Raw genomic sequence first — 26,397 nt, forward strand, 5'->3', positions numbered from 1 at the left:
ACACAGAGCATGTCACTTCTTTTCAGCGTTTTTTCAGCGTTTTTCACCCATTGACTTGAATGGATGGTGAAAAAAATCTTCAAATACGCAAGTTGACTTTTTTTGCAGCGTATTTGCTGCAAAAAAGTCAAGGACAACACTATGTGACCTCACAGTGAGCTCCGCTACATCTAGAAGGTAGGCTGCAAGGTTGCATGATGTGACCATACACCCTTTCATCCAGCAGAGCGGACCCGAACCTCATTCACTTGAATTGGGGGCCCAACAATATAGTGTTTGCTATGCTGTCACCGCATCTGACTGGCGATTAAACCATCCACGCGGGTCAGAGAGCTGCGGTTCCCACACTGTCAAAAGACAGCGTGAGTGCTCAGCTGTTATCGGAGGTATAAAGTTTACCTCCGGTCACTGGTGTCAGCTGATGGGACTACCTCTCCCATCATCCAACACCTGCTGCTGCTAATGACAGTAAGAGTAGGAGCGGCTGATGAGAGTATTCATCAGCCTCTCCTGCGCTATAAATAAATAATTTAAAAAAAAAACTCTGCGTAGGTTCCTCCCTATTTTTATAACCAGTCAGGCAAAATTCACAGCTGGGGACTGTAACCCTCAGCTGTTAGCGTTAGCACAGCTGGTTGTCAAGAATAGAGGGGTCCCCACGCTCTTTTTTCTAAATTATCATTTAAATGAACTATTTAAATTATTTAAATAAATGTTAAAAAAAACAGTGTGGGGTTCCCTCCTCCCTAATTTTTGGCAACCAGACTTGCTAAAGCAGACAGCTGGGGGCTGGTATTCTCAGGCTGGTGATATTGCCCCCCCCAGCCTAAAAATAGCAGCCCGCAGCGCCCAGAAAAGGCACATGTATTAGATGATCCAATTCTTGCACTTTGCCTGGCTTTTGCCACATGCCCTGTAGCAGTGGCAAGTGGGATTAATATTTATGGGGTTGATGTCATCTTTGTATTGTCAGGTGACATCAAGCCCACAGCTTAGCAATGGAGAGGCTTCTATAAGACACACATCCATTACTAATCCTATAGTTACATGTTAAATTAAGACACAACCAGAATAAATTATTTTATTAGAAATAACACAAAACAGTTTTCCATTTTTATTTAAAAATAGCAAACACAGTTATACTCGCCTAACACCTATTCTTCCGAAGCCCTTGTTCTCCTGTAATAAAACAGAAATAAAAAACAAAAATATCCCTCACCTGTCTGTCGTTCTGTCCCATGCTGTAATCCATGTCTGGGGGATAATTTGTTTTCAACCTGGACGGTGCAAAGATGCGACCGTCCATGCTGAGAACCACTGGCGAATGAGCTGCTGCGAGCGCAGCGTCAGTGACAGGCGGTGACGTCCTCAAGGTTACCTCCGGTCACTGAGGCTGTGTTCCCAGCCGAGCTGAACTGCCATGACCTCGATGAGATCTCCGCTAGCACCGTGAGAAAGTCACACGGTACAGAGGCGAGTTCACCGGGAGAATTTCACTGCGTTACATACAGATCAATGGACTATAGTAATATAGCAGTTAGGGGTGGTGACTTTAGTTCATATTGGGGAAAATGTGACCGTTCCCTTTAATCTGCGGTGCACAGGCCCCTCTGCCTCCCCACTCCTATCTCTAAAACTAAACTGAGAAACTAGGGGGAGTCTAGAGAGCTGGCAGAGCTCTGATAGATTTTGCAGAACAGTCAGCTTGATGAAGCAACCATGTACTGGTAAATTTGTAATGCAGTCCAAATAGTTGTACCTGAATTGCCTTTTTAATAATAAGGTGTACTATTGTAGACTCTACTAATTTGGCCTTTTAGATACCCTAGCCCCATGCATATTCTGGTGCCCAAGCAGATCAAGCATAGTCAATTACTTAAATTATTAAATATCAATCTTTGATCCGGCCATAGGTTTTATGTGAAAATTAGCTAGGTGTCATGTTCATTCAAGGCTAATCTTCAAAGATCAGGAAGAAGGCATGGAAGGCACTGTGCTCCTGATATACAAGGTTATTGTGGGGCTTGGATTTAGGAGTAGGTAACGTCTAGACTTGTTGATTGTTGGAATGTGGAAGGTCCTTTGCCAAGATTGTTCTCTTACGGGATCTTGAAAATGAAACTCTATAGATTTAAATCAAGAAATTTAATGGAAAAAAAACAACGTATAATTACTTTGCCTTTCCTACACAGACCAACACCTCCCTTTCCAGTACACACCTGTCACATCTGAAGTTGTCCTGCTTCATCCCTTGGACAGAGAAGAGAGGGAGCAGTATGATCTCGTAGTTGAATGCATGGTAAGGAACAACACCACAGCGGTGGAGGTCATGGAATCATTCCGGATCCAGGTTTATGATGAAGATGACAGCCCTCCTTTCCTACCAGATGGAATGGATACTGCAAATGTTACAGTAGAATATGAAAGAAAGAAAGTAAGTGATTGAAAATCCTTTAAAGAAAAGCTCCCGTTGTGGCAGTGCATGATTCAGGGGCTCAAGTACTGTTATGTCTGGTGCGAGGCCAGCAGGGACGGAGCATTACTTCTCTATATAAACTAGATTGTTTCTTTCTCTGTTTGCATATTACAAATATTAAAATCTGATGTAGCTGTATTGTGATGTGTTCTGCAGATTTCACATTTTAAAATCTCCAAGTAAATATTTCACTACATTTTAAAGAGTGCTTATCACCAGGACAAAAGTTGCCACTTTTTGCTCATATTTTACTTGCGCTATTCCTTGAGTAATCAGGTTGTTTTTTTTTTTTTAATCCACCTTAATGGCCTTTCTGTTTGGTGCTAATTTCTATGGTCTTTACCAAGGGGACGTTTCTTTAGGCTGCTTTGCATTATTGCCCTATGAGCAACATCTCATTGGTAACAACCATAAAAATTAGCCCTAAGTAAAAAGCCCCATACCTCTGGGGCTGTACCACAGATATAAAGGGAATCTGGCACCAGGTTTGTGTTACTTCGTTTGAGCTCAGCATAATAAGGACAAAGAGACCCTTATTCCAGTGATTTGTCACTTTACTGGGTGCAGAAGTTTGCAATAGATGTAGCAGAGCTCAGAATGCTGATCCCGCCTACACCACAGCTTTCTGTGCACATTGTACAGTTAGGTCCATATATATTTGGACAGAGACAACATTTTTCTAATTTTGGTTCTAGACATTACCAAAAACAATTCAGATGCAGTTGAAGTTCAGACTTTTAGCTTTCATTTGAGGGTATCCACACTAAAATTGGATGAAGGGTTTAGTAGTTTCAGCTCCTTAACATGTGCCAACTTGTTTTTAAAGGGACCAAAATTAATTGGACGGATTAAATAATCGTAAATAAAATGTTCATTTCTAGTACTTGTTTGAAAACCCTTTGTTGGCAATGACTGCCTGAAGTCTTGAACTCATGGACATCACCAGACGCTGTGTTTCCTCCTTTTTGATGCTCTGCCAGGCCTTCACTGCGGTGGTTTTCAGTTGCTGTTTGTTTGTGGGCCTTTCTGTCTGAAGTCTAGTCTTTAACAAGTGAAATGCATGCTCAATTGGGTTGAGATCAGGTGACTGACTTGGCCATTCAAGAATGTTCCACTTCTTTGCTTTAATAAACTCCTGGGTTGCTTTGGCTTTATGTTTTGGGTCATTGTCCATTTGTAGTATGAAACAACGACCAATCAGTTTGGCTGCATTTGGCTGGATCTGAGCACACAGTATGGCTCTGAATACCTCAGAATTCATTCAACTGCTTCTGTCCTGTGTCACATCATCAATAAACAGTAGTGACCCAGTGCCACTGGAAGCCATGCATGCCCAAGCCATCACACTGCTTCCGCCGTGTTTTACAGATGATCTGGTATGCTTTGGATCATGAGCAGTACCACGCCTTCGCCATACTTTTCTCTTTCCATCATTCTGGTAGAGATTGATCTTGATTTCATCTGTCCAAAGAATGTTCTTCCAGAACTGTGCTGGCTTTTTTAGATGCTTTATTAGCAAAGTCCAGTCTAGCCTTTTGATTCTTGATGCTTTTGAGTGGCTTGCACCGTGCAGTGAACCCTCTGTATTTACTTTCATGCAGTCTTCTCTTTATGGTAGATTTGGATATTGTTACGCCTACCTCCTGGAGAGTGTTGTTCACTTGGTTGGCTGTTGTGGAGGGGTTTCTCTTCACCATGGAGATTATTCTGCAATCATCCACCACTGTTGTCTTCCTTGGGCGCCCAGGTCTTTTTGCTTTGATGAGTTCACCAGTGCTTTCTTTCTTTCTCAGGATGTACCAAACTGTAGATTTTGCCACTCCTAATGTTGTAGCAATTTCTCGGATGGCTTTTTTCTGTTTTTGCAGCTTAAGGTTGGCTTGTTTCACCTGCATGGAGAGCTCCTTTGACCGCATGTTTCCTTCAAAGCAAAACCTTCCAAATGCAAGCACCACACCTCAAATCAACTCCAGGTCTTTTATCTGCTTAATTGAGAATGACTTAACAAAGGGATTGCCCACACCTGTCCATGAAATAGCCTTGGAGTCAATTGTCCAATTACTTTTGGTCCCTTTAAAAACAGGGTGGCACATGTTAAGGAGCTGAAACTCCTAAACCCTTCATCCAATTTTAATGTGGATACCCTCAAATGAAAGTTGAAAGTCTGAACTTCAACTGCATCTGAATTGTTTTGTTTAAAATTCATTGTGGTAATGTCTAGAACCAAAATTAGAAAAATGTTGTCTCTGTCCAAATATATATGGACCTAACTGTATATTTGACCATAAGCTTCTATCCATTGTGGGGGGCATGTTTGGACCAGGAGTGACAAGGGGCAGCTAGTCCAGCAGGGATAAACACTTTATCTAGTGCTGAAATCAGAGTCTCAGTCCCTATATTTATTATTTATTATTATTATTATTATTATTATTATTATTATTATTATTTATTTATTTATTCATTTATATAGCGCCATTAATTCCATGGTGCTGTACATGGGAAGGGGGGTTACATCCAAAGTTATAGATATCGTTACATACAAAGTTATAGATATCGTTAACAGTAAACAAATTTACAATGACGGACTGGTACAGAGGGGAGAGGACCCTGTCCTTGCGGGCTTACATTCTACAGGATAGTGGGGAAGAGACAGAAGGTCGGGGGTGCAGCAGCTCAGGCGGTGGTGAGGCAGCAGAATGGTTATTGCAGGCTGTAAGCTTTCCTGAAAAGATGGGTTTTCAGGTTCCATTTGAAGGATCCGAGGGTGGGGGATAATCGGACGTGTTGAGGCATGGTATTCCAGAGGATAGGGGATATTCGGGAGAATTCTTGGAGGCGGTTGTGTGAGGAACGAATAAGTGTGGAGGAGAGTAGGAGGTCTTGGGAGGATCGAAGATTACATGAGGGAAGATATTGGGAGACTAGCTCAGAGATATAGGGGGGGAAAGGTTGTGGATGGCTTTGTAGGTCAGTGCTAGTAGCTTGAACTGTATTCATTGGGGAATTGGGAGCCAATGGAAGTATTTGCAGAGGGGAGAGACAGGGGAGTAGCGGGAAGAGAGGTGGATTAGTCGGGCAGCAGAATTGAGGACAGACTGGAGTGGTGCAAGAGAGTTGGCAGGGAGGCCACAGAGGAGAGTGTTGCAGTAGTCAAGGCAGGAGATGATGAGCGCATGTACAAGAGTTTTAGTAGATTGAGGACTGAGGAAGGGACGGATTCTGGAAATATTTTTGAGTTGGAGGCGACAGGAGGTGGCAAGAGTTTGCACGTGTGATTTGAAGGACAGGGCAGAGTCGAGAGTTACTCTGAGTCAGCGGATTTCAGGTGCGGGAGAGAGCGTGATGCCGTTTACCATAATAGATAGATCAGGTAGGGAAGATATGTGAGATGGAGGAAAGATAATGAGTTCAGTTTTGTCTGCGTTGAGTATTAGGAAGCGAGAGGTGAAAAAGGAGGATATGGCTGATAGACACTCTGGGATTCTAGACAGCAGAGAGGTGACATCTGGGCCAGAGAGGTAAATCTGAGTGTCATCTGCATACAGGTGGTACTGGAAGCCATGGGACTTTATGAGTTGCCCTAGGCCAAGTGTATAGGTGGAAAAAAGTAGGGGCCCCAGGACAGAGCCTTGGGGGACTCCAACAGAGAGGGGGCGGGATGATGAGGTAGTGTGGGTGTAGGGAAGGTGGACTGACGGGCAGACCTGTCTGTAGTGGGAAGGCGGAGGTGTAGCGCAGTGTAGGTCTGAAACTGCTGAGATAATGAGAAAGGGTGCAGTATTGTAGTTTGAGCATTAGAGGGTAGCGGAGAGTGTAAGAGTGGGACTGAACAACTTCCATTGGTCAGAGAAACTGTCAGGTCATGGTGGGCGGAGTTACTAGAACTGGAAGTATAAAAGGCTGAGGGAAGGTTCTGGAAGGGTTAGTCAGCGATAGGAGCACAGTAGAGAGGAAGCTCTGCTGAGGAGAAAGAGACAGTAGAAAGGCTCCGGAGGGTACTGACAGTTGAGGCGGTCACGGGGGGTGGCCCAGAGGACAGTAGCCGCAGACGAAGACAGCCTGGGGGTACCAAACGGACGGCGTTCTCAGACGGGTGAAGCACTGTGGTGGATGGGCCTAGGGCAGCCACCGTGAAAAGAGCCACGAGAGACGCCACGACTACAGTAAAAAAGAAGTGAAGGTACCCGGGCCTGTGTACGGATAAGTGTGAAGCTGCTGTGGTGAATTGCTGTGGTCGTCAGAAGGACGGCCAATAAAAACGGACCTGTTGAATACAAATTCTGTCTCAGTATCGTGTTTGTCTGTGGCAAAAAGTGGGTCACCCCTCCCAGTCGGTTACCCTACCTACATTTGGCGTAGTCGGCAGGATTATTGCCGCAAATACAACACCTTTAGCGGCAAGCCTGCCTCAAAGTACCAAAGGACCCCAAGCTGTACGGGGTGAAGATTTTATTTTTTCCCTGTGGATTACAAATTGGGACTGTGCTTATGATTGCTGGCTGCCATTAAGTGGATCCGGAGCAGAAAAGTGTTCTGTCAAAATGGCTGTGGCATTTCAGCATCAAAAAGAAACACAGGAGTTTGCAGCCATATTGGACATTCTGGGACTATGTCGCATCCGCCCCTGGGGGGCACGGCCTACATCAGGAGACAGCTGCCCTCCCACTCTGGACCTTGGAAGATGGGTGGAGAGGCCGATCAGCGCCCCACCCACGAGAGGGAGTGGCCCAGGTGAAGAGACTGGGTGCGGCTGCTTGGCGCCATTGAGCTTCGGGAACTCGAGCGAGATGCGATGCTGCAGCTGCCGTAGCCTCAAGCGTCTGAAATGGAAATGGCGTCAGGAGATCGAATCCCGTCGGGAGACCTGCCCCTGGGAGCCATTCTCGATACCGCGGACCTTGTTGGAACAGCCGTTGGAAGAATCTGCACGAGTTCCCCCCACGGAGCCATTGGGCCTGGAGGCCGGCCATGCCAGATGGCAGGGTGAAGATCCACGGCTATTGAAGGAGCTGCGGGAAAGTCTGCTGGGAGCCGTGACACCAGGGAAAGTGAACGTTCCCCCGGCCCAGCCGGTGGCATCGCAAGCAGATCCCGCCCCCATGCCCAGTGCACAAGACAGGCCCCCGGGCCCTGACACCGGCCCTCGACCTCCCCGGCCGACCTCCCGCTCTCCAGCGACTACGGCCCTGAATGACTTGGTACCTGGGGGTACCAAACGGATGGCATACTCAGACTGGTGAAGCCCTGTGGTGGATGGGCCTAGGGCAGCCACCGTGAAAAGAGCCACGAGAGACGCCACTACTACAGGAAAAAAGAAGTGAAGGTACCCGGGCCTGTGTACGGAGAAGTGTGAAGCTGCTGTGGTGAATTGCTGTGGTCGTCAGAAGGACGGCCAATAAAAACGGAACTGTTGTATACGAATTCTGTCTGTCTCGTGTTTGTGGCAAAAAGTGGGTCACCCCCCCAGTCGGTTATCCTACCTACATGGGAGTGGGAAACGCTGAATGTGCGGTCAGAAAGGTATGAGGAAATCCAGGACAGGGCAAGGTCTTTTATCATGGAGTCAGATTACATAGCAGACAACTGCTGACAGATTCCCTTTAATAAAAACAAAACAAAGTAAATCTCAGGGGAGCAGCGAGAATAAAATAGGAGTAAAAACAGGTCACTTTTGACATGATGATAGGTCCTCTATAAAGGGAAGCTATCATCAGAAAATGACTTCATGTATTATAGTTTATCAGTTTTAATGTTAAAGAAGACTCATGTACATGGAGCATAACCTAAAATGTTGATCCAGAGGAAGGCAAAAACCCCATGGCAGATGCTATTTGCCCATATTAGGGGAAAAATGTATACTCAACTCCACATACGGCAGTCAGACTAGTTCCTTGGATCAATTCCCCATCACAGAATCTAGTGCCCATGCCCTGTAATATTATATTTTTCAACAAAGGCATCCAGGCCTCCTTGTACTTCTGTAGTGAATCAACCATTACAACATTATGTGGCAGAGAGTTCTATAGTCGCACCGAAAATAATCCATAGTCTCAATGCTCACACTGTAAAGGATCGTGTGATCAAGATTAAACCTTTTTGACCTTTATCAAAGGTGGCAGATAATTTTCCAGAGGAGCCACAACCATGACTGTTGTGGAGGGCCGATCCAGAATCATTGTTCTGAAATGATTCTGAACAATATTAATATTAATTACAATTAATATGAATAATTATCATTTAATATTGACCAGAACTAAGTATGCTGACACCCCCTGTGTACCATGTGAGCCCTTTATATACCATAAGAGCCCACACACAGCTCCTATATACAATATGAGGCCCCACATGGCCTCCGTGTATACGGCGCCCATACACATAAAAAAAAAATAAAAACATACCCACCACGCTCCGGTTCCCCCAGCTCTCTGCTCCTGTCTCCTGTGCATGGAGTCTCAGGAACAGCTCGATGAAATTAAATCTTTGCATTTGCTATCTCACCCGCTGATTGGTGGAAGATGGAATTGGCGGTCCCGTCTTCCACCAATATGTTCACCGCTGTTGGTGGCAGAGGATGGACAGCGGGTAAAGGAGGGCATGGTCTGGCCTGTGGACTACCGTTTGATCCCTTTGGCTTTCTCGGTCCGAGAGCCGGACTGAAACAGCCAGATGACCGGATATGGCCCACGGGCCTCAGTTTGCCCAGGTCCACTCTAAATGTAGAGGATGCCACCTTGCCATCATTGCAGGCCTAAGAATAAAATGATCATTCTATATCTTTGTGCTGTCTCCTCATATATATGTACATTGTAATAAGATCATCCATAAGCCTTCGTTTTCCCAAACTGATTAAGTATAATCTGTATTCTGCAGTCCACCCATTCCTTTAACAACCTTGGTTGCTCTTCTCAGCACCTTCTCTAATTCAGCTATGTCCTTCTTATACACCGTAGATCAAAATTGTACCCAGTATTCCAAGTGTGACTACATTAGTAACTAACTTGTATAGAGGCAAAACTATGTTCTTGTGATAAGCATCTATGCCTCCTTTAATGCATCTCGTGATTTTATTTGCTTTGGCAGTAGCTGCCTAGCACTGGTCAATAAACTAGAGTTTGCCGCCCACCCATACACTCAAGTCTTTTTCAGTGACAGTTTTATCCAGTGCTTTACAATTAAGCACATAATTATACATTTTAATTTCTCAGCCCAAGTGCATGACCTTACATTTATTTACATTAAACTTCAATTGCCGTTTCTAAGCCAAAGCCTCCAGCTTATATCAATCCATTTTGTAATATTTAATTATTCTCCTCTATATTGATTACCTTGCAGAGCTTATTATCATATGCAAATTTTGAAATTGTACTCTGTCCTTTACAAGGTCTTTAATAAATATATTCATGGAAGAAGGCCCAATACTGACCCCTGTGTTACCCCACTGTTATCTGTGGCACCACATTTTTTATTTGGCAGTCCTTTGTGTAGACACTGTAATTATGGAACATTTAAATATTAGAAATAGTCTTTCTATTACTGTACTTCCTGCAGTTCTTGGGGGTGTGGTGGGTATATGCCATTGGGACCTGTTAGTTTGTCTACTTTAGTGTTTGAGGAGGCGCAATATTGTTGGGTTAACAGGTGATAGATAAAATGGAGATTTTATAGTTTACCAGATAATGTCATTTTTTATTAATACAGATTGCGATATAGAAAAATAATTGTTTTATTTAAAAAATGAAACCTAAAAACCCATTTTCATTTGTCATTTGCTTGTGATAGCTTCCATTTAGCACTTGAATAAATCCTCCTTGGGTAGAAAATGGGAAAGCCTGCAAACATGTTTTATACTGATTCTGCCTTTATTATTCCAATTGAAGAGCTTAAAACTATAGTAATGTAACAGTGGGTGTACAATGGGTGACCACCCTTACTTTATTTTTGTTGACTCATTGAAGATCATTGATGTCTAAGTGATGTTGAATTTTCTGATCTTGACATATGAAATACCAACATTTTGTGTCCTGGAAATGGCCTACATCAATGACTGAGAGTAAAATGTTTAATTTACTGTTTACTGCTTCCACAGGGCACCGTTCTTGGGTCACTGTTGGTCAATGATCTTGACACAACACCCGTCTATTCAATAGACAGTAGTCACAACAGATACACAGAAACTATCATCAACAATGAAACCTTTGTACTTGAGAAATTCCAAATCAAGCACAGCCTCAAGGAGATTCAATTCAGGAGAAATGTCAGCACGATTCGAGGAACAGTCCATGAATTTAGTAAGAAAATAAATGTATACTATGTCAATCTGTTCAGTTGCCAAATGAAGATCTTAGGTGCTGACTCTCTGTAGACGATGTGTTAAACGTCAGAGTACTCCACATGGCTGATTCTGTGGATGAGCAGTGCACAGAGAAATCAGGGTTATCGTCCATACAAATTACTTCAGTGGTGAGCTTGTGTAATGGAGTGCAAACAATATGGCCACTATTGTAGCTTCCTAATGAGAGATTTTTAATACTGATTGATAAGTCTGTTCAGTCGCCATATTGTGGCATAAATAGGCACTCTGGGATGTAGAGTGTAGACTGGAGTTAATACATCCTGTTAATTGATGAGCAGCTTATGGGGATGTGAATCTGCGCATGCACACTGTCCATATGGGGATAAAAATCTCTGCATGCACACTGTCCATATGGGGATGTGAATCTCTGCACGCACACTGTCCATATGGGGATAAAAATCTCTGTACGCACACTGTCCATATGGGGATATACATCTCTGCATGCACACTGTCCATATGGGGTTATGAATCTATTCATGCCCACTGTCCATATGGGAATATACAGTGGGGAAAAAACGTATTTAGTCAGCCACCAATTGTGCAAGTTCGCCCACTTTAACCCCTTAACCCCCAAGGGTGGTTTGCACGTTCATGACAGGGCCAATTTTTACAATTCTGACCACTGTCCCTTTATGAGGTAATAACTCTGAAACGCTTCCATGGATCCTGGTGATTCTCACACTGTTTTCTCGTGACATATTGTACTTCAAGTTAGTGGTCAAATTTCACTCAAATAACTTGCGTTTATTTGTGAAAAAAATGGAAATTTGGCGAAAATTTAGAAAATTTCGCAATTTTCCAACTTTGAATTTTTATGCCCTTAAATCACAGAGATATGGCACACAAAAAACTTGATAAATAACATTTCACATATGTTTACTTTACATCAGCACAATTTTGGAACCAAACTTTTTTTTTGTTAGGAAGTTATAAGGGTTAAAAGTTGACCAGCGATTTCTCATTTTTGCAACACCATTTTATTTTTACGGACCACATCACATTTGAAGTCACTTTGAGGGGTCTATATAATAGAAAATATCCAAAAGTGACACCATTCTAAAAACTGCACCCCTCAAGGTGCTCAAAACCAGATTCAAGAAGTTTATTAATCCTTCAGGTTCTTCAAAAGAATTTTTTGAATGTTTAAAAAAAAAAATGAACATTTAACTTTTTTTCACAAAAAAATTACTTCAGGTCCAATTTCTTTTATTTTACCAAGGGTAACAGGAGAAATTGGACTGCAAAAGTTATTGTGCAATTTGTCCTGAGTATGCTGATACCCCATATGTGGGAGAAAACTACTGTATGGGCACACGTCGGGGCTCAGAAGGGAAGTAGTGACGTTTTGGAATGCAGACTTTGATGGAATGGTCTGCGGATGTGGGGGGAATCACTGTTTCGGCGCATGGCAGAGCTCAGAAGGGAAGGAGCGCCATTTGACTTTTTCAATGCAAAATTGGCTGGAATTCAGATCGGACGCCATGTCACGTTTGGAGAGCCCCTGATGTACCTAAACAGTGGAAACCCCCCACAAGTGACCCCATTTTGGAAACTAGACCCACCAAGGAACTTATCTAGATATGTGGTGAGAACTTTGAACCCACAAGGGCTTCACAGAAGTTTATAACGTACAGCCGTACAAGTAAAAAATCATATTTTTTCCACAAAAATAATCTTTTCACCCCTAATTTTTATTTTCCCAAGGGTAACAGGACCCTAAAAGTTATTGTGCAATTTGTCCTAAGTACGCTAATACCCCATATGTGGGTGTAAACAACTATTTGGGCGCATGGCAGAGCTCAAAAGGGAAGCAGCGCCATTTGACTTTTTTTGGCTGGAATTGAGATCGGACACCATGTCGCATTTGGAAAGCCCCTGATGTACCAAAACAGTGGAAACCTCCCCACAAATGACACCATTTTGGAAACTAGACCCCCCAAGGAACTTATCTAGATATGTGGTGAGAACTTTGAACCCCCAAGGGCTTCACAGAAGTTTATAACGTATAGCCGTACAATTAAAAAATCATATTTTTTCCACAAAAATGATCTTTTCACCCTCAATTTTTATTTTTCCAAGGGTAGCAGGACCCCAAAAGTTATTGCGCAATTTGTCCTGAGTACGCCGATACCCCATATGTGGGGGTAAACCACTATTTGAGCGCATGGCAGAATTGGGATTGGAACTTATCTAGATGTGTGGTGAGCACTTTGAACCCCCCAGTGCTTCACAGTTTATAACGCCCGGGCGTGAAAATTAGTCCCCAATTTTTTTATTTTTCCAAGGGTAACAGGAGAAATTGGACTGCAAAAGTTGTTGTCCAATTTGTCTTGAGTATGCTGATACCCCATATGTGGGAGAAAACTACTGTATGGGGACACGTCGGGGCTCGGAAGGGAAGTAGTGACGTTTTGGAATGCAGACTTTGATGGAATGGTCTGTGGGTGTCATGTCGCGTTTGGAGAGCCTCTGATGTGCCTAAACTGTTGAAATTCCCCACAAGTGACCCCATTTTGGAAACTAGACCCCCCACAGAACTTATCTAGATGTGTGGTGAGCACTTTGAACCCCCCCTGGGCTTCACAGAAGTTTATAACGCCCCGGCGTGAAAATAAAAAAATCATATTTTTTTCCACAAAAATGATATTTTTGCCCCCAATTTTTTATTTTCCTAAAGGTAACAGGAGATATTGGACCCCAAAAGTTGTTTTGCAATTTGTCCTGAGTAGGCTGATACCCCATATGTGGTGGTAAAACACTCTTTGAGCAAATGGCAGTGCTTGGAAGGGATGGAGCACCATTTGACTTTTTCAACATAGAATTGGCTGGAATTGAGATCAGACGCCATGTTGCGTTTGGAGAGCACCTGATGTGCCCAAACAGTGGAAACCCCCCAATTCTAACTCCAACCCTAACCCCAACACACCTCTAACCCTAATCTCAGCCCTAGCCCTAACCCTAATGGGAAAATGAAAATACATTTTTTTAATTTTATTATTTTTCCCTAACTAAGGGGGTGATAAAGGGGGGTTTGATTTACTATTTATATCGGGTTTTTATGTTTGGCAGCTGTCATCGCTAAAAGACGCTTTTTATTGTAAAAATAGTTTTTGCATCACCACATTTTGAGAGCTATAATTTTTCTATATTTTGACCCACTGAGTCATGTGAGGTCTTATTTTTTGCAGGACGAGTTGACGTTTTTATTGGTACCATTTTCAGGCACGTGACATTTTTTGATCGCTTTTTATTCCGATTTTTGGGACGCAGAATGAACAAAAACCAGTATTTCAAGAATTTCTTTTGGGAGGTGCGTTTACACCGTTTCGTGTGCAGTAAAATTGATAAGGCGGTTTTATTCTTCGGGTCAGTACGATTACAGCGATACCTCATTTATGTCTTTTTTAATGCTTTGGCGATTTTATGCACTGAAAACAATTTTATATAAAAAATAATTATTTTTGCATCGCTTTATTCTGCGAGCTATAACTTTTTTATTTTTTTGCTGATGACACTGTGTGGCAGCTCGTTTTTTGTGTGACAAGATGACGTTTTCAGAGGTACCATAGTTATTTATATCCGTCTTTTTGATCGCGCGTTATTGCACTTTTTGCTCGGCGGTATGATAATAAAGCATTATTTTTTGCTTTGTTTTTTAAGGGGTTCGCTAAAGGGGTTAACTAATTGGACAGTTTTATAGAGTTTTATAGGGCTGGTCGTTATGGACGCGGCGATACCAAATATGTGTACTTTTATTGTTTTTTTTGTTTTTTTTATTTCCAAAAAATGAATTTATTAGGGAATATTTTTTTACTTTTTTTTTATTTATATAGCGATTTTTTTTTTTTTTTTTATAAATTATTTTTACACTTTTTTTTTTAACTTTATTATACTGGGCCAGGGGGGAAATCACTGTCATGTGACAGATCGCTGATCTGTCACATCACAGATCGATGTGACAGATCAGCGATTTGAAGCAGTAGTGACGAAGCCGGCTCCCTGCAGGCCCCCGTAGGTCCCCGCTGCCATATTGGATCCGGGGACCTGCAGGGAAGGAGGCCCCCGGAGCAGCGCAGCACATCGCGCTGCTTCGGGGGGCTCAGGGAAGCACGGAGGGAGCCCCCTCCCTGCCAATGCTTCCCTAAACCCCCTGTACACTGCGATCGTGTTTGATCGCAGTGTGCCAGGGGCTAATGTGTCGGGGGCGGTCCGTGACCGCCCCTGACACATAGTGCCCGGTGTCAGCTGTGATAATCAGCTGACACCCGGCCACTGATCACCATGACGTTCTAAATCGTCCTTGGGAATTTAGTCCCAGGGCACATGGACTGGATAGTACGTCATATGGCAGAAAGGGGTTAAAGATGAAAAATGCCTGTAATTGACATCATAGGTAGAACACAACTATGAGAGTCAAAATGAGAAAACAAATCCAGAAAATCATCTTGTCTGATTTGGCAAGATTTATTTTTCAACCTATGGTGGAAAATAAGTATTTGGTCATTTACAAAAGTTCATCTCAATATTTTGTTATATATCCTTTGTTGGCAATGACAGAGGTCAAACGTTTTCTGTAAGTCTTCACAAGGTTGGCACACACTGCTGATGGTATGTTGGCCCATTCCTCCATGCAGATCTCCTCTAGAGCAGTGATGTTTTGGGCCTGTTGATGGACAACACAGATTTTCAACTCCCTCCAAAGGTTTTCTATGGGGTTGAGATCTGGAGACTGTCTAGGCCACTCCAGGTCCTTCATATGCTTCTTACGAAGTCACTCCTTCACACTGTCCATATGGGGATAGGAATCTTTGCATGCACCCTGTCCATATGGGGTTATGAATCTCTGTCTGCACACTATCCATATGGGGTTATGAATCTCTGTATGCACACTGTCCATATGGAAGAGAACAGTGGGTAAAATTGCTGCTCTGGATGGTCCCACACTGGATTTTATCCATTTTAGAACATTTGAAGCCATTTTATACATTTTGCTAATTAGCTACTTTCTTCTTGACCCACTTTGTGGTCCCCTCATTGCATTCCCGGTTTGGGATTGTTGTCCTTGCAGTTTTGCATAGTTCCCAGTACATGGCATTTCTGGCACAATATAATGTCCTTGTTTCTTCTGTGGCAGAGCTCCTGCTGAACCAGAGTATTTCCATAAACAGAAATGCATCATATCAAGTGGTGGTTTTGGTGAGAGATGTTGAATACCCTCATCCTGGTGGAGAGCTCAGGCTGTACTTCAATGTCACAATCAAGCCTGTTACAATTCGATTCCCTAATATAACGTACCAGTTCACGGTCAACTGTAATGCCAACCGCTATGCCCAGGTAATATTATTTCCCACTTTGTTTATGAATACATTATTGCACAGTCTGTATAATGTGGACAAGCGAACGACCCTCTATCGCTTGAGCCATAACTGGGTCTAGCTGTTTGGCAAGGTGTCCATAGCCCAGATGTTACCGGACTCCCAAAACCTACATTAGCTCTGTGCTAACAAAAGTGCAGCCATTCCTGTCACTGCTGTTATGCAGATTAATAATTATACTGATCATATTTCTAAAAAGTATCCCTTTTTGATGAATAACCACTTTAAGGGGTTATCCACCCTTTGGGGAATATTTGTTTGTTTGTTTTTTAACTTAAATGCTTGTAATTTTGGCTAAATATTTTTGGATTGGATTCAATTAAAAATGTTCTTGCCTTCTATAGATGCTGTGTTGCACTGTATGGGTGGCTGCAGAATGAGTTAACTGAGAATCCATCAGTCATGCCACTATGACTGTCTGACACATTTCCTAACTCCTTGTCTGTGGTTTTGTGAGCTCCTCATAGCTGAGTTGTGATCACAGACTACATCCAAATTGAATGTGTAGAGAAACTAAGAACCTATGACAGCCACATGATGCAACATTTGTAATAAAACCCAATCGCATAAATGATTTTTAGCCTGGTTTACATGAATTTAAATGGAAACTGTCATATGAATCTTCCTGCCCATGTGTGTATATCGGAAGAAACCTGACAATCAACTAGAGAGGTGTGAAGAATAGCCCTCGGGGGGCAGCGCAGCCCTATTCTCCTCTATTCCTATGGTCCCTGGCTATCTCTGCAAACATTGAACTATTTCAGATAGAAACATACTTGGCTGCAATCGTACAGATAGGGTCTGATTCATGGTGCCAGTGGCTTGGGCGTCATGAATCATCTGACGGGTAACCTTCTAAGGAAGGAAAAAAAATTCTCCCCAAAGGTGGAAAAGACCTTTAAAACATACCCACCATTTGTACAATACACAGATCATTTTTCATGTCTCTGTCCCATTTGAGCACTTAAACTGTAATAGATGTGAGTCATTCCATGTTCTGAAGTTATTGTAACCTAATGTCTTTTTTGTGATCCAGATTGGAAGAGTATGCATTGAAAACTGCTCACTGTTTAAAGGTGTCAACGTGATTTACACGCTTCAGGCTCCAAATACCACCCATGCCATTGACATTCTGAAGGAACCGGGGGAAATGTTTGCCACTCTATTTGTTAATGATTCTAGAGCTTTGGCCAACCATGATAGCCGGGTGATCGTTTATACACTTTTAGCCTCCAATGCACCAATCAAGGAGCCCTCCAAGACACAAGGCAACGAGACCTCAAAGACACAAGTAACTGTCATCATTGAAGGAACTTGTAAGTGCCGCTATTCATTAAATGTAATGTGCTGAACAATAATGTGCTCTAAAAGTACTAGTGCTCACCATTTTGCATATACACTGCCCAAAATTGTGTTGAGCGCCTGAATCAAGATAAGCAAGAAAAGGGTTAATAAGGGTATCACCCATTTATATGGGCAACATATATATGAAGGACATTGCTTGTTGGAATTACCCTGTTCATTGAAATGCCTCTGTCAAACAGTTCTCTTTTACCCCTTGAAAATTGAAAGTGTTAGCAATACGTGTGCTCGGTTATTCCAGCCTTCTTTTCTATAGATTCTATTAGATAAATAACTTCTACCTCAAAAAAAATATAAAATGTCTTGTCATGAAAGACCATACATATCCATGATAAGAAGCCATATTAGGCTTTACAAAGCCCTGGTTATTAAACAAATCGACTTCTCCAGCATAAAGTGTAATCCTGTGTATGCCAAAAAAGCAGGTTCAGCTCACCAATTTGGTCTTAACAGACTTGATTTACAAGAAGATTGAGTGATGCCATTTTTAATGCTGGTGGGTGTGAGCCCACTGAGCCACAGGCCGGGCCTACCCTGGAGGGGTGCAGTGATGTGTCTATAGGGTATGCACTAGAGCCTCCCATGGCGAGGGTAGGCTAGGCCACCGATGGACACCAGGCACCAATCCAGGGCAGTCCCTAGGACTGCATCAGCTGTCTGGAGGGTCAGAGACTTGGATATATAGTACAGGTGGGTGAGACAAAAGTGTAGTGAGACGTCCGAGGTCAGGGCATGCAGCACAGGTTCAAAATTCGTAGCAGAGGTCAGGGGCGGAAAGATCATGATAAACAAAAAGGTAAGTCTGGTCGATAACAGGTGAGACATAAAAGGAATACAGCAATACAGGAAGTTAGAGACTGAGCTACTAGGAACCTAGGTTTGGGTGAGGAACGGAGGGTGGAATCGCCTGATATCCCCTACTGCAAGCAGATCTCTGCAGGACAAAGTGGATAAAATTCCTGCAGAGTTCAGCCGTGCCCCCATATGACTCTCAAACCGCAGACCTGGAAAAGAAGCACAAGGCAACTCCGAGCGATGGTCGGCTACTGAGTGGAGCAGAGTGAAACACACGGTTAGTGGGGCGGTGCTTAGAAGGTGTACGTGTGGCCGGTGTAACAGTTCTCTGCATTAAGAATATTAATAAGCCACATAAAACACAGCTAGCTGACACATTTCAGGTGGAAGCCAATGGTACATATATTTTCATCATTTTCCTCTATCCTTGTTTTCTTTCAGCTATAAAGGATGAAGAAAATTGTCCACTGTCATGTTCAGAAAACAAAAACAGACGGGATTGTGAAGAATGCAGTGGATTTGGGTCCCTTACTGGAAGATGCCAATGGAGACAGGGATTTGGTGGAGGTAAGATAACAAATCTCAATCTCATAAGGTCTGCAGTATGGTGGTAACACTGGGGTCCTGGGTTCAAATCTCACCAAGTGCAACATCTGCAAGGAGTTTGTATGTTCTCCCCGTGTGTGCGTTGGTTTCCTCCGGGTTCTACGGTTTACTCGCACACTCCAAAGACATACTGATGGGGAAATTAGCTTGTAGGCCCAATGTGGTTTTCCAGACTACAGCAATGTACACCTTCGGCTAGGGTCACAAGATAGAATTAAAAAAATCAGTCCGATTTTCATTTAGAATTGTGGTATCCTATTTTTTTCTCACTTTTCATCCATGAGCTGTCTGTGTACAATCTGTTTTCTTACTCAGCAGCTATTAATCTTTTCTTGGACCATTTACCATTTCCTACGCTACAGAATTGTAATGTATCTGTAAAAATTGGATGATACACTCTGACTCCATATGGTATTCGCTATTTTTTTTTCTGACACCCATCCTATTTCAGAGTGAATTGGTTCATGCTTCGATTTTTTGGTTTGTCTGTTTTTTTTCACAGACACATTGTCAATGGAAAAAACCCATCATCACTGAATAACATTGGTCAGTGCGCAGTTCGATTAAAACCTCAAATAGCACTCGTCTGATTTATACAGTGGCATGAGCGAGTCCTAAGGATTGCTCTCCATATAGAGCTACCTACCTCTTGTGTTTGCAAGCAAAGAATACAGACCACTATGTCCTCCCATTGCATGCCCACCCCACTCTCTCCGACCAGTTTGTTATCAGTCATTATCAATGCACAAACCTTTTCAGATGCACAGCTGATAACATATGGGTTTCCAATAATATTTATACAATGTGAAATAACACTTAATTACGTACAATCCCCTTCTTATAACCCGCTTCCTTGCGCTGTGCACAATCTTGGATTAAGGAATGCTTGTCTATTCTTCACTAATATTGTCCTTTTCTTTGTTTTAAAGGGATCACTAAAAATTATTCTACTTGTACACCAAGTATCCTTACGTGCCCTGACGGGATTTGTGATGCTGTGGAGAAGAAAGACTCTAAAATCTGTCCCCAAGATTGCACAAGTGCGTGTTTTATTATTTTACATACTTTAGTTTTCTCTCAATTTGACAAAATAGTAAACTGGGCCTAGAATAACTTTTAGTATCAGCTAAAAATCTCATTCGCCTCGCCTCTGTCATGGTGGCTCCTCTTCAGGATTTAAATGAAGCAGCCAGAAAAATGCTGGTTAGTGTGGCCATAGGTTGTGCCCAACTAATCTATAATAGACCTATACTGCCCTCCATTTCCACCATCAGTCTAAGACTACTGCTTCTGCCCATCTCACTACAGGAAAGAAACGGTTGTCTGAACGTCTACCCGATCAGAAGGAGAGAAGAATACAACCATTCAGCCTAACATTTATAGCAGAAGTGACTGTCATATGTCTTAAAAACTATGTGCCATATGAAGTTATATTGCCGTGAAATGTAACATTTTTCATTAACATTGCATGTGCCTTCTCAGGGGAACACAAACTTCCCTTTCAAAGACAATTTCATGGGGCAGAAATACCCATATCTTCTGTTTTTATTTATTTTAGTTAATAAAAATTGCATGTTAAGTCTGGCTTAATAGATTCCCTGGAAATCGGGGTACTTCAGCCATAATATGGATCACAGATATCTAGAACAGATCTTATGTGGAACATTAGCGTTACAACTAAAGATGAATGGATTGCTTTGCGCAACCCCAGACCATGGTCCAGTGCCAGGTCTTTCTGTGGACTGAAGTTGCACAAATTATTATCCTTGGGAACCCTGATTCGGCTTATGACTAGCTGGGCTGGCAAGACATGACTTGTGCGCCATACAGGTGATGGCATGCCAGGTTGACGAATCAAATGCTGTATCAGGAAACTTGGAAGCTCAGTAAAATTGCACAGTTCCTGTCCCTATCGGAGAGTATGGACCTGCATCATGGACCAGGGTTGCACGAAGCAATCCATTTATCTATTCATCTTTAGTTCCTACTCTAGACATTACCATTTAAAGTGTCTTTATTGTACTAGAATTTCCACTTATTGAGCATTTTTACTCTTTACATAAATTAACTAAGACTTTCACCTTTACGGCTCAGTCATGTCTCCCTCCATTATCAATCATATATGGAAAATCCAATGGAGCTGTCTAACCTGAGGGTTTTGTTTCTCTTTGGGATTCAGAGTTAGCAATCATAGGCGGACATGATCCAGGAGTTCCGGGAATAAAAGCAGGTCATGGCACCTGTTACTGCATCCTCCCTGAAAAATGCTACTGTGAAAAGGATATTGAAGAGGGTAAGAAACTTTCTCTAAATGTACAACATGAATGAAAGTTTGGGTATTGATCCTGTATTGCACACTATTGGAACAGAGTTGCATTCTATGCAAATTTCATATCTGAAATTTTCCAGTGTTCTTCCTGGCTCAATTTGCTTGATTAGAATTATAAAATTACAGATAAATATTTTTTTCACAATACATATGTGGTAAAAAAAAGAACCTTGGAAAATTGTTTTACAAATATATCTGGTTTCTTTTACAGTTCAGTTGTGTGATGACGCCTGCAAGACAGTGATCGCTTGTGGAGTATTTCTGTCCTTTATCATCTCTGTGCTGTTGTCCTCATACTTTATTCACCGATACCACAAAAACTCACCAAAGCCCCCTATAGCTTCTGCTGAGATGACCTTCCGCCGGCCAGCTCAATCTTACCCAATCAGCTACTCCTCGACAAATGCCCGACGACCATCTCTAGATTCAATGGAGAATCAAGTCTCAGTGGATACATTTAAAATACCAGTAGGTTTCTTAGCCCAATATTACATAGCCACCAGAGTTTTAGATAGTCATGAATAGCTTGTTTAAAGGGTTATTGTCCGAAACAAAAGGATCAGAGGTCGCGCATTCACACCTCTGCATCATTAAAGACTGGGAGTTCCTGGGATCTAGAGCTCAATTCTCAAGATCACTGGTCATGAGTCAAAGCCTCAGGGATCAGTAATTTATCCTCTATCTCATGACTTTTGATTCAGGGAATAACCCTATTAGTAAAATTTTTATTTTCATGATTTCTCTGGGACTGTGAAGTGGTTATTTCAGGTGTAAAGTGTAGATCATTTGTTTTAAGTAGTAGAATCTGAGTCCTGATGATCAAGGTAGTCTTCAGTATGTAGGGTGTTGTAGAAGGCCTTGGTCCCAGACGTTCTGAAATGTAAAGACAGATAAAGGATTTTTCAACCGTTTTCTTATAATTAACAATGGCCCATGTATGCTACTAAAAAAAATGCACCATTGGCATACTTATAATGGCAGCAAACCATTCTGAGAGTTGGGGAAAGCTGAACATTGCCTCCTCCCACTCAGCTACTCAATTTTCCGTTTGCATCCTCAGAATGCAGCTGTAGTGAAACAAGATGTTGTTTTTTTTATTTCGGTCAGTACTTCTGGGGGGCATCATAATGGAGGAAGTATGTGGGTATTATACTATGTAGTGGGGTGTGCAGCAATATATTGAGTGGTAGGTTGTATACACATTATACACTGTGAATGGGCTGTGGGGACATCATACAAATGTGTGTGGGGGAACTGTAGAGGCATCAAACTGTATTGAGGGGGAACTGTGGGACATTATACCATGTTTGTTGCTTGGAGGATTTTGAAGTCATCATACTGTGTGAAAGGGCTGTGTGGGAACATCATACTGTCTGTGTGGGAGGGGACTGTAGGGACCTCATACTGTGTATGTAGGGGAGGAAAGGATAGGAACACAATGTGTGTGTGAGGGAGTAGATGAGGGGCATCATACTGTGAATGTTGGGGGAGGACCTTGGGAGTATCATACTGTCTGTGTTGGCGGTAGGACTTTGAGGGCATCATATGGTGTGTGAGAGTGGACTGGGGACATCACACTGTTTATGTTAAGGGGGACATCAGGGATATCTTACTATGTCGACACCATATTATCTGTTTTGGGGGAGTACATTTGGAGCATCATACAGTATGTGAGTTGTGGGCAGTGTGTATAATACTGTATGTGAGAGGAGACTTCTTACTGTGTGCAATCTTCAACTTACTGCATGAGTCACTGGCAGTCTTTACTTTTATTTTTCTGGTCAGTGTCTGATTGCTGCCGCAAAACAGTGCCGCAGTGATGAATGCACCAAGGCATCACTCCTTTGATTACTGATTGACTGCAGCAGGCAGAATCTGACAAGTATGGAAGAGCAGGAGAAGAAATTGGTGGTAAACTTGGCCAGCAGGATGAAGGACAGGGAGAACATTCATGCATGAACACAGGGCCATATGTTAATTAAAATGAAGCTGAAGAAACGGTTACGCCCAACGGTGGCGCATGTGGAATTGTAGACACACTGTGCCACAGCCTTTTGTTAGGAGCATAGCTAAGCGGCTACCAGGTATTCACTGTGGCTCCTGATGGTGGAGACAGGCTGGGCTGCAGTGGCCTCAGGAACCACTCCTAGGCAGATCCCGGGACTGCAGTTGCTGACCCCAGGGGTCAGGTTTGCTGAGACTGTTTAGGGCCATGACACACCGGTCTAGGATATTGAACCAGTGACACGGGACAGGGGACAATGTTCAGGCACTTGCCACACTAGGACCAGGGAACTTCATGAGCCGGATTAGCCACACCAGAACCAGGGGATTTCGGAAACAGGACTGGCCACATCAGTACCAGGGTACTATTGACTCAGGACTGGCCACTCCAAGACTAGGCGATAATGTTCAAGAACTGGCCACACCAAGACCAGGAATTAGGGTTCATAACTTTGGCCGCACCATGACTAGAGGACCTCACAACTATACTGGTAAAACACCACACTACCTAACGATTTTACTCGTTGCTTGGTGACTCCCTAAAGAAGAGGGTCCTTTAATACAGGATGACTCCCAGCAATTAGTGCTCACATTATACTAAATGCCTCTCCACTACAAGCTGAGGGCATTTACTATATGCGTACTCTGCCCTTCTAAGAACAGGGGAACATGCACATGTGGCGCTGTGTCGGGAACTACAGTGCACACACCAGGAGGTAGCAGGAGCATGCTGGGGAACTGTGCCGAGGACCAGGACGATGAGAAAAGCTGGTGTCCCTGCATGGACACTATTAAGAGGCGCTGGCCAACCTCTTTAAATTAAAGACCAAATGTATATTTTGACTATAATATTTTGAATGGACCTTTGGAGGACGTTCAGAAAAGTTGTGTGATGCTGAGTCACTTCTCATGACAAGCCATGAGTCAGGGTAGTCAAGGAGTCCGAGGACAAGAGCCAGGTGGGTGCATCATAAATAGAGGGAAGAGACAAAGGCCTAATGGGTACAGGTCCGAGGTCGGAATACCAGGAGGATAACGGATCAGAGCAAAGGGACTAGGCAAAATGGATGGTTAGAACGAAGTCCATAGTCAGGCAGCAAAAAGATCCACAAGCAAAGCACAGAGATAAACCAGTCATCTGAATCCACATATGGCAGAGATCTGGGACTGGGAACACCTGAAGGCAGCCCAGCACCTCCCAGTCTCAATTTTGATGGCCGAGCTGTCAGTCAAAACACTGACAGATCAGCACGCCCCTGCACCAGATTGGACGGCTGAGCGGTCGGCAACTGCATCCCAGACGCTAACCCTAAGGTGGGATCGTGACAGGTTGAAAATCTGGAAGTCATCATTAAGATATTTATATTATAAAATTTAGTGGTATATTTATTTACATATGGATTTTTTTTTAATTTTGTTTACATGTCCACAAAGTTCAAACAAAGGATAATAATAATAATCTTTATTTTTATATAGCACTAACATATTCCGCAGCGCTTTACAATTTGCACACATTATCATCACTGTCCCCGATGGGGCTCACCATCTAAATTCCCTATCAGTATGTCTTTGGAATGTGGGAGGAAACCCACGCAAATACGGGGAGAACATACAAACTCCTTGCAGATGTTGTCCTTGGTGGGATTCGAACCCAGGACTCCAGCGCTGCAAGGCTGCCATGCTATCCACTGAGCCTCCGTGCTGCCCTATGGATGAAAGAGGATAATTAAATCTCCCTCTTCTAATTTTCTATTTCTAGTTTTGCTGCTTTACAAATAAGCATCAATGTGCCACATTTTGTGGATTATCAGAAGCACCAAACCATATGGACGTACCCCAAATTGTGATGAAGTAAATTGGGAAAACATATTTTTAATAAAATGATGGCGTGTCTTATGGTCCGCTTTTACAGTACCTGTGTTGGAGTGTCGTCCCAGGGATGCATTGTCACTACTGCACAAAGCTGGCAGTGGCTGCAGGAGTGGCGCAATGCTGTGTGCCTGGGCTGGGAGGAGGGGGTGTTCGGCAGTGCAAGGATGTGGCGGGCTCCGGGCTTTCAGAAAATGACAGCAGAGTCCCCGCACTTTTCATCGTTTTCACTGGGGTGGACTTTGGGAAAATGACCGCCAGAGGCGGAGATTGAGCCAAGATCTCAATCTGCGCATGCGCTGCCTCTGGTGTCCATTTTCCCGAAGTCCACCACAGTGAAAACAATGGGAAGTGTGGGGACTCTGCCGACATTTGTGAAAGTACAGGACCCGCTGCAGCCTCACACCACCGAAAATCGTCCATTTCCTACCCGGGGCCCGCAGCATAGCCCTATTCCTGCCACCACCACAAGCTTCCTGCATCAGCGAGCTTGCTGCCTGGGACCTCGCTGCACCTCAGTCGCCTGCTGTAAGCTACAGTTAGGTCCATATATATTTGGACAGAGACAACATTTTTCTAATTTTGGTTCTAGACATTACCACAATGAATTTTAAACAAAACATTTCAGATGCAGTTGAAGTTCAGACTTTCAGCTTTCATTTGCGGGTATCCACATTAAAACTGGATGAAGGGTTTAGGAGTTTCAGCTCCTCAACATGTGCCACCCTGTTTTTAAAGGGACCAAAAGTAATTGAACAATTGACTCCAAGGCTATTTCATGGACAGATGTGGGCAATCCCTTTGTTATGTCATTCTCAATTAAGCAGATAAAAGGCCTGGAGATGATTTGAGGTGTGGTGCTTGCATTTGGAAGGTTTTGCTGTGAAGGAAACATGCGGTCAAAGGAGCTCTCCATGCAGGTGCAACAAGCCATCCTTAAGCTGCAAAAACAGAAAAAACCCATCCGAGAAATTGCTACAACATTAGGAGTGGCAAAATCTACAGTTTGGTACATCCTGAGAAAGCACTGGTGAACTCATCAATGCAGAAAGACCTGGGCGCCCACGGAAGACAACAGTGGTGGATGATTGCAGAATAATCTCCATGGTGAAGAGAAAGCCCTTCACAACAGCCAACCTAGTGAACAACACTCTCCAGGAGGTAGGCGTATCAATATCCAAATCTACCATAAAGAGAAAACTGCATGAAATTAAATACAGAGGGTTCA

The 26,397-nt window shown here is 43.1% G+C and overlaps 1 protein-coding gene across 2 annotated transcripts in view; it reads left to right on the plus strand.

Moving 5' to 3' along the window:
- RET (ret proto-oncogene) overlaps window positions 1-26,397 on the plus strand; it is a 123,130-nt gene that overhangs the window by 63,167 nt on the left and 33,566 nt on the right. For both annotated transcript variants that reach the window (XM_073574779.1, XM_073574778.1), the window contains 8 exons: window positions 2,193-2,434; window positions 10,563-10,764; window positions 15,964-16,163; window positions 17,241-17,520; window positions 18,803-18,928; window positions 19,897-20,007; window positions 21,147-21,260; window positions 21,508-21,764. In XM_073574779.1, coding sequence (XP_073430880.1) covers window positions 2,193-2,434; window positions 10,563-10,764; window positions 15,964-16,163; window positions 17,241-17,520; window positions 18,803-18,928; window positions 19,897-20,007; window positions 21,147-21,260; window positions 21,508-21,764 — 1,532 coding nt within the window. The remainder of the gene's footprint in view (window positions 1-2,192; window positions 2,435-10,562; window positions 10,765-15,963; window positions 16,164-17,240; window positions 17,521-18,802; window positions 18,929-19,896; window positions 20,008-21,146; window positions 21,261-21,507; window positions 21,765-26,397) is intronic.

Source organism: Dendrobates tinctorius, unplaced genomic scaffold, assembly GCF_039654945.1.
Source record: "Dendrobates tinctorius isolate UK_male_01 unplaced genomic scaffold, ASM3965494v1 ptg000040l, whole genome shotgun sequence".
In the NCBI taxonomy this organism is placed as follows: domain Eukaryota; kingdom Metazoa; phylum Chordata; class Amphibia; order Anura; family Dendrobatidae; genus Dendrobates; species Dendrobates tinctorius.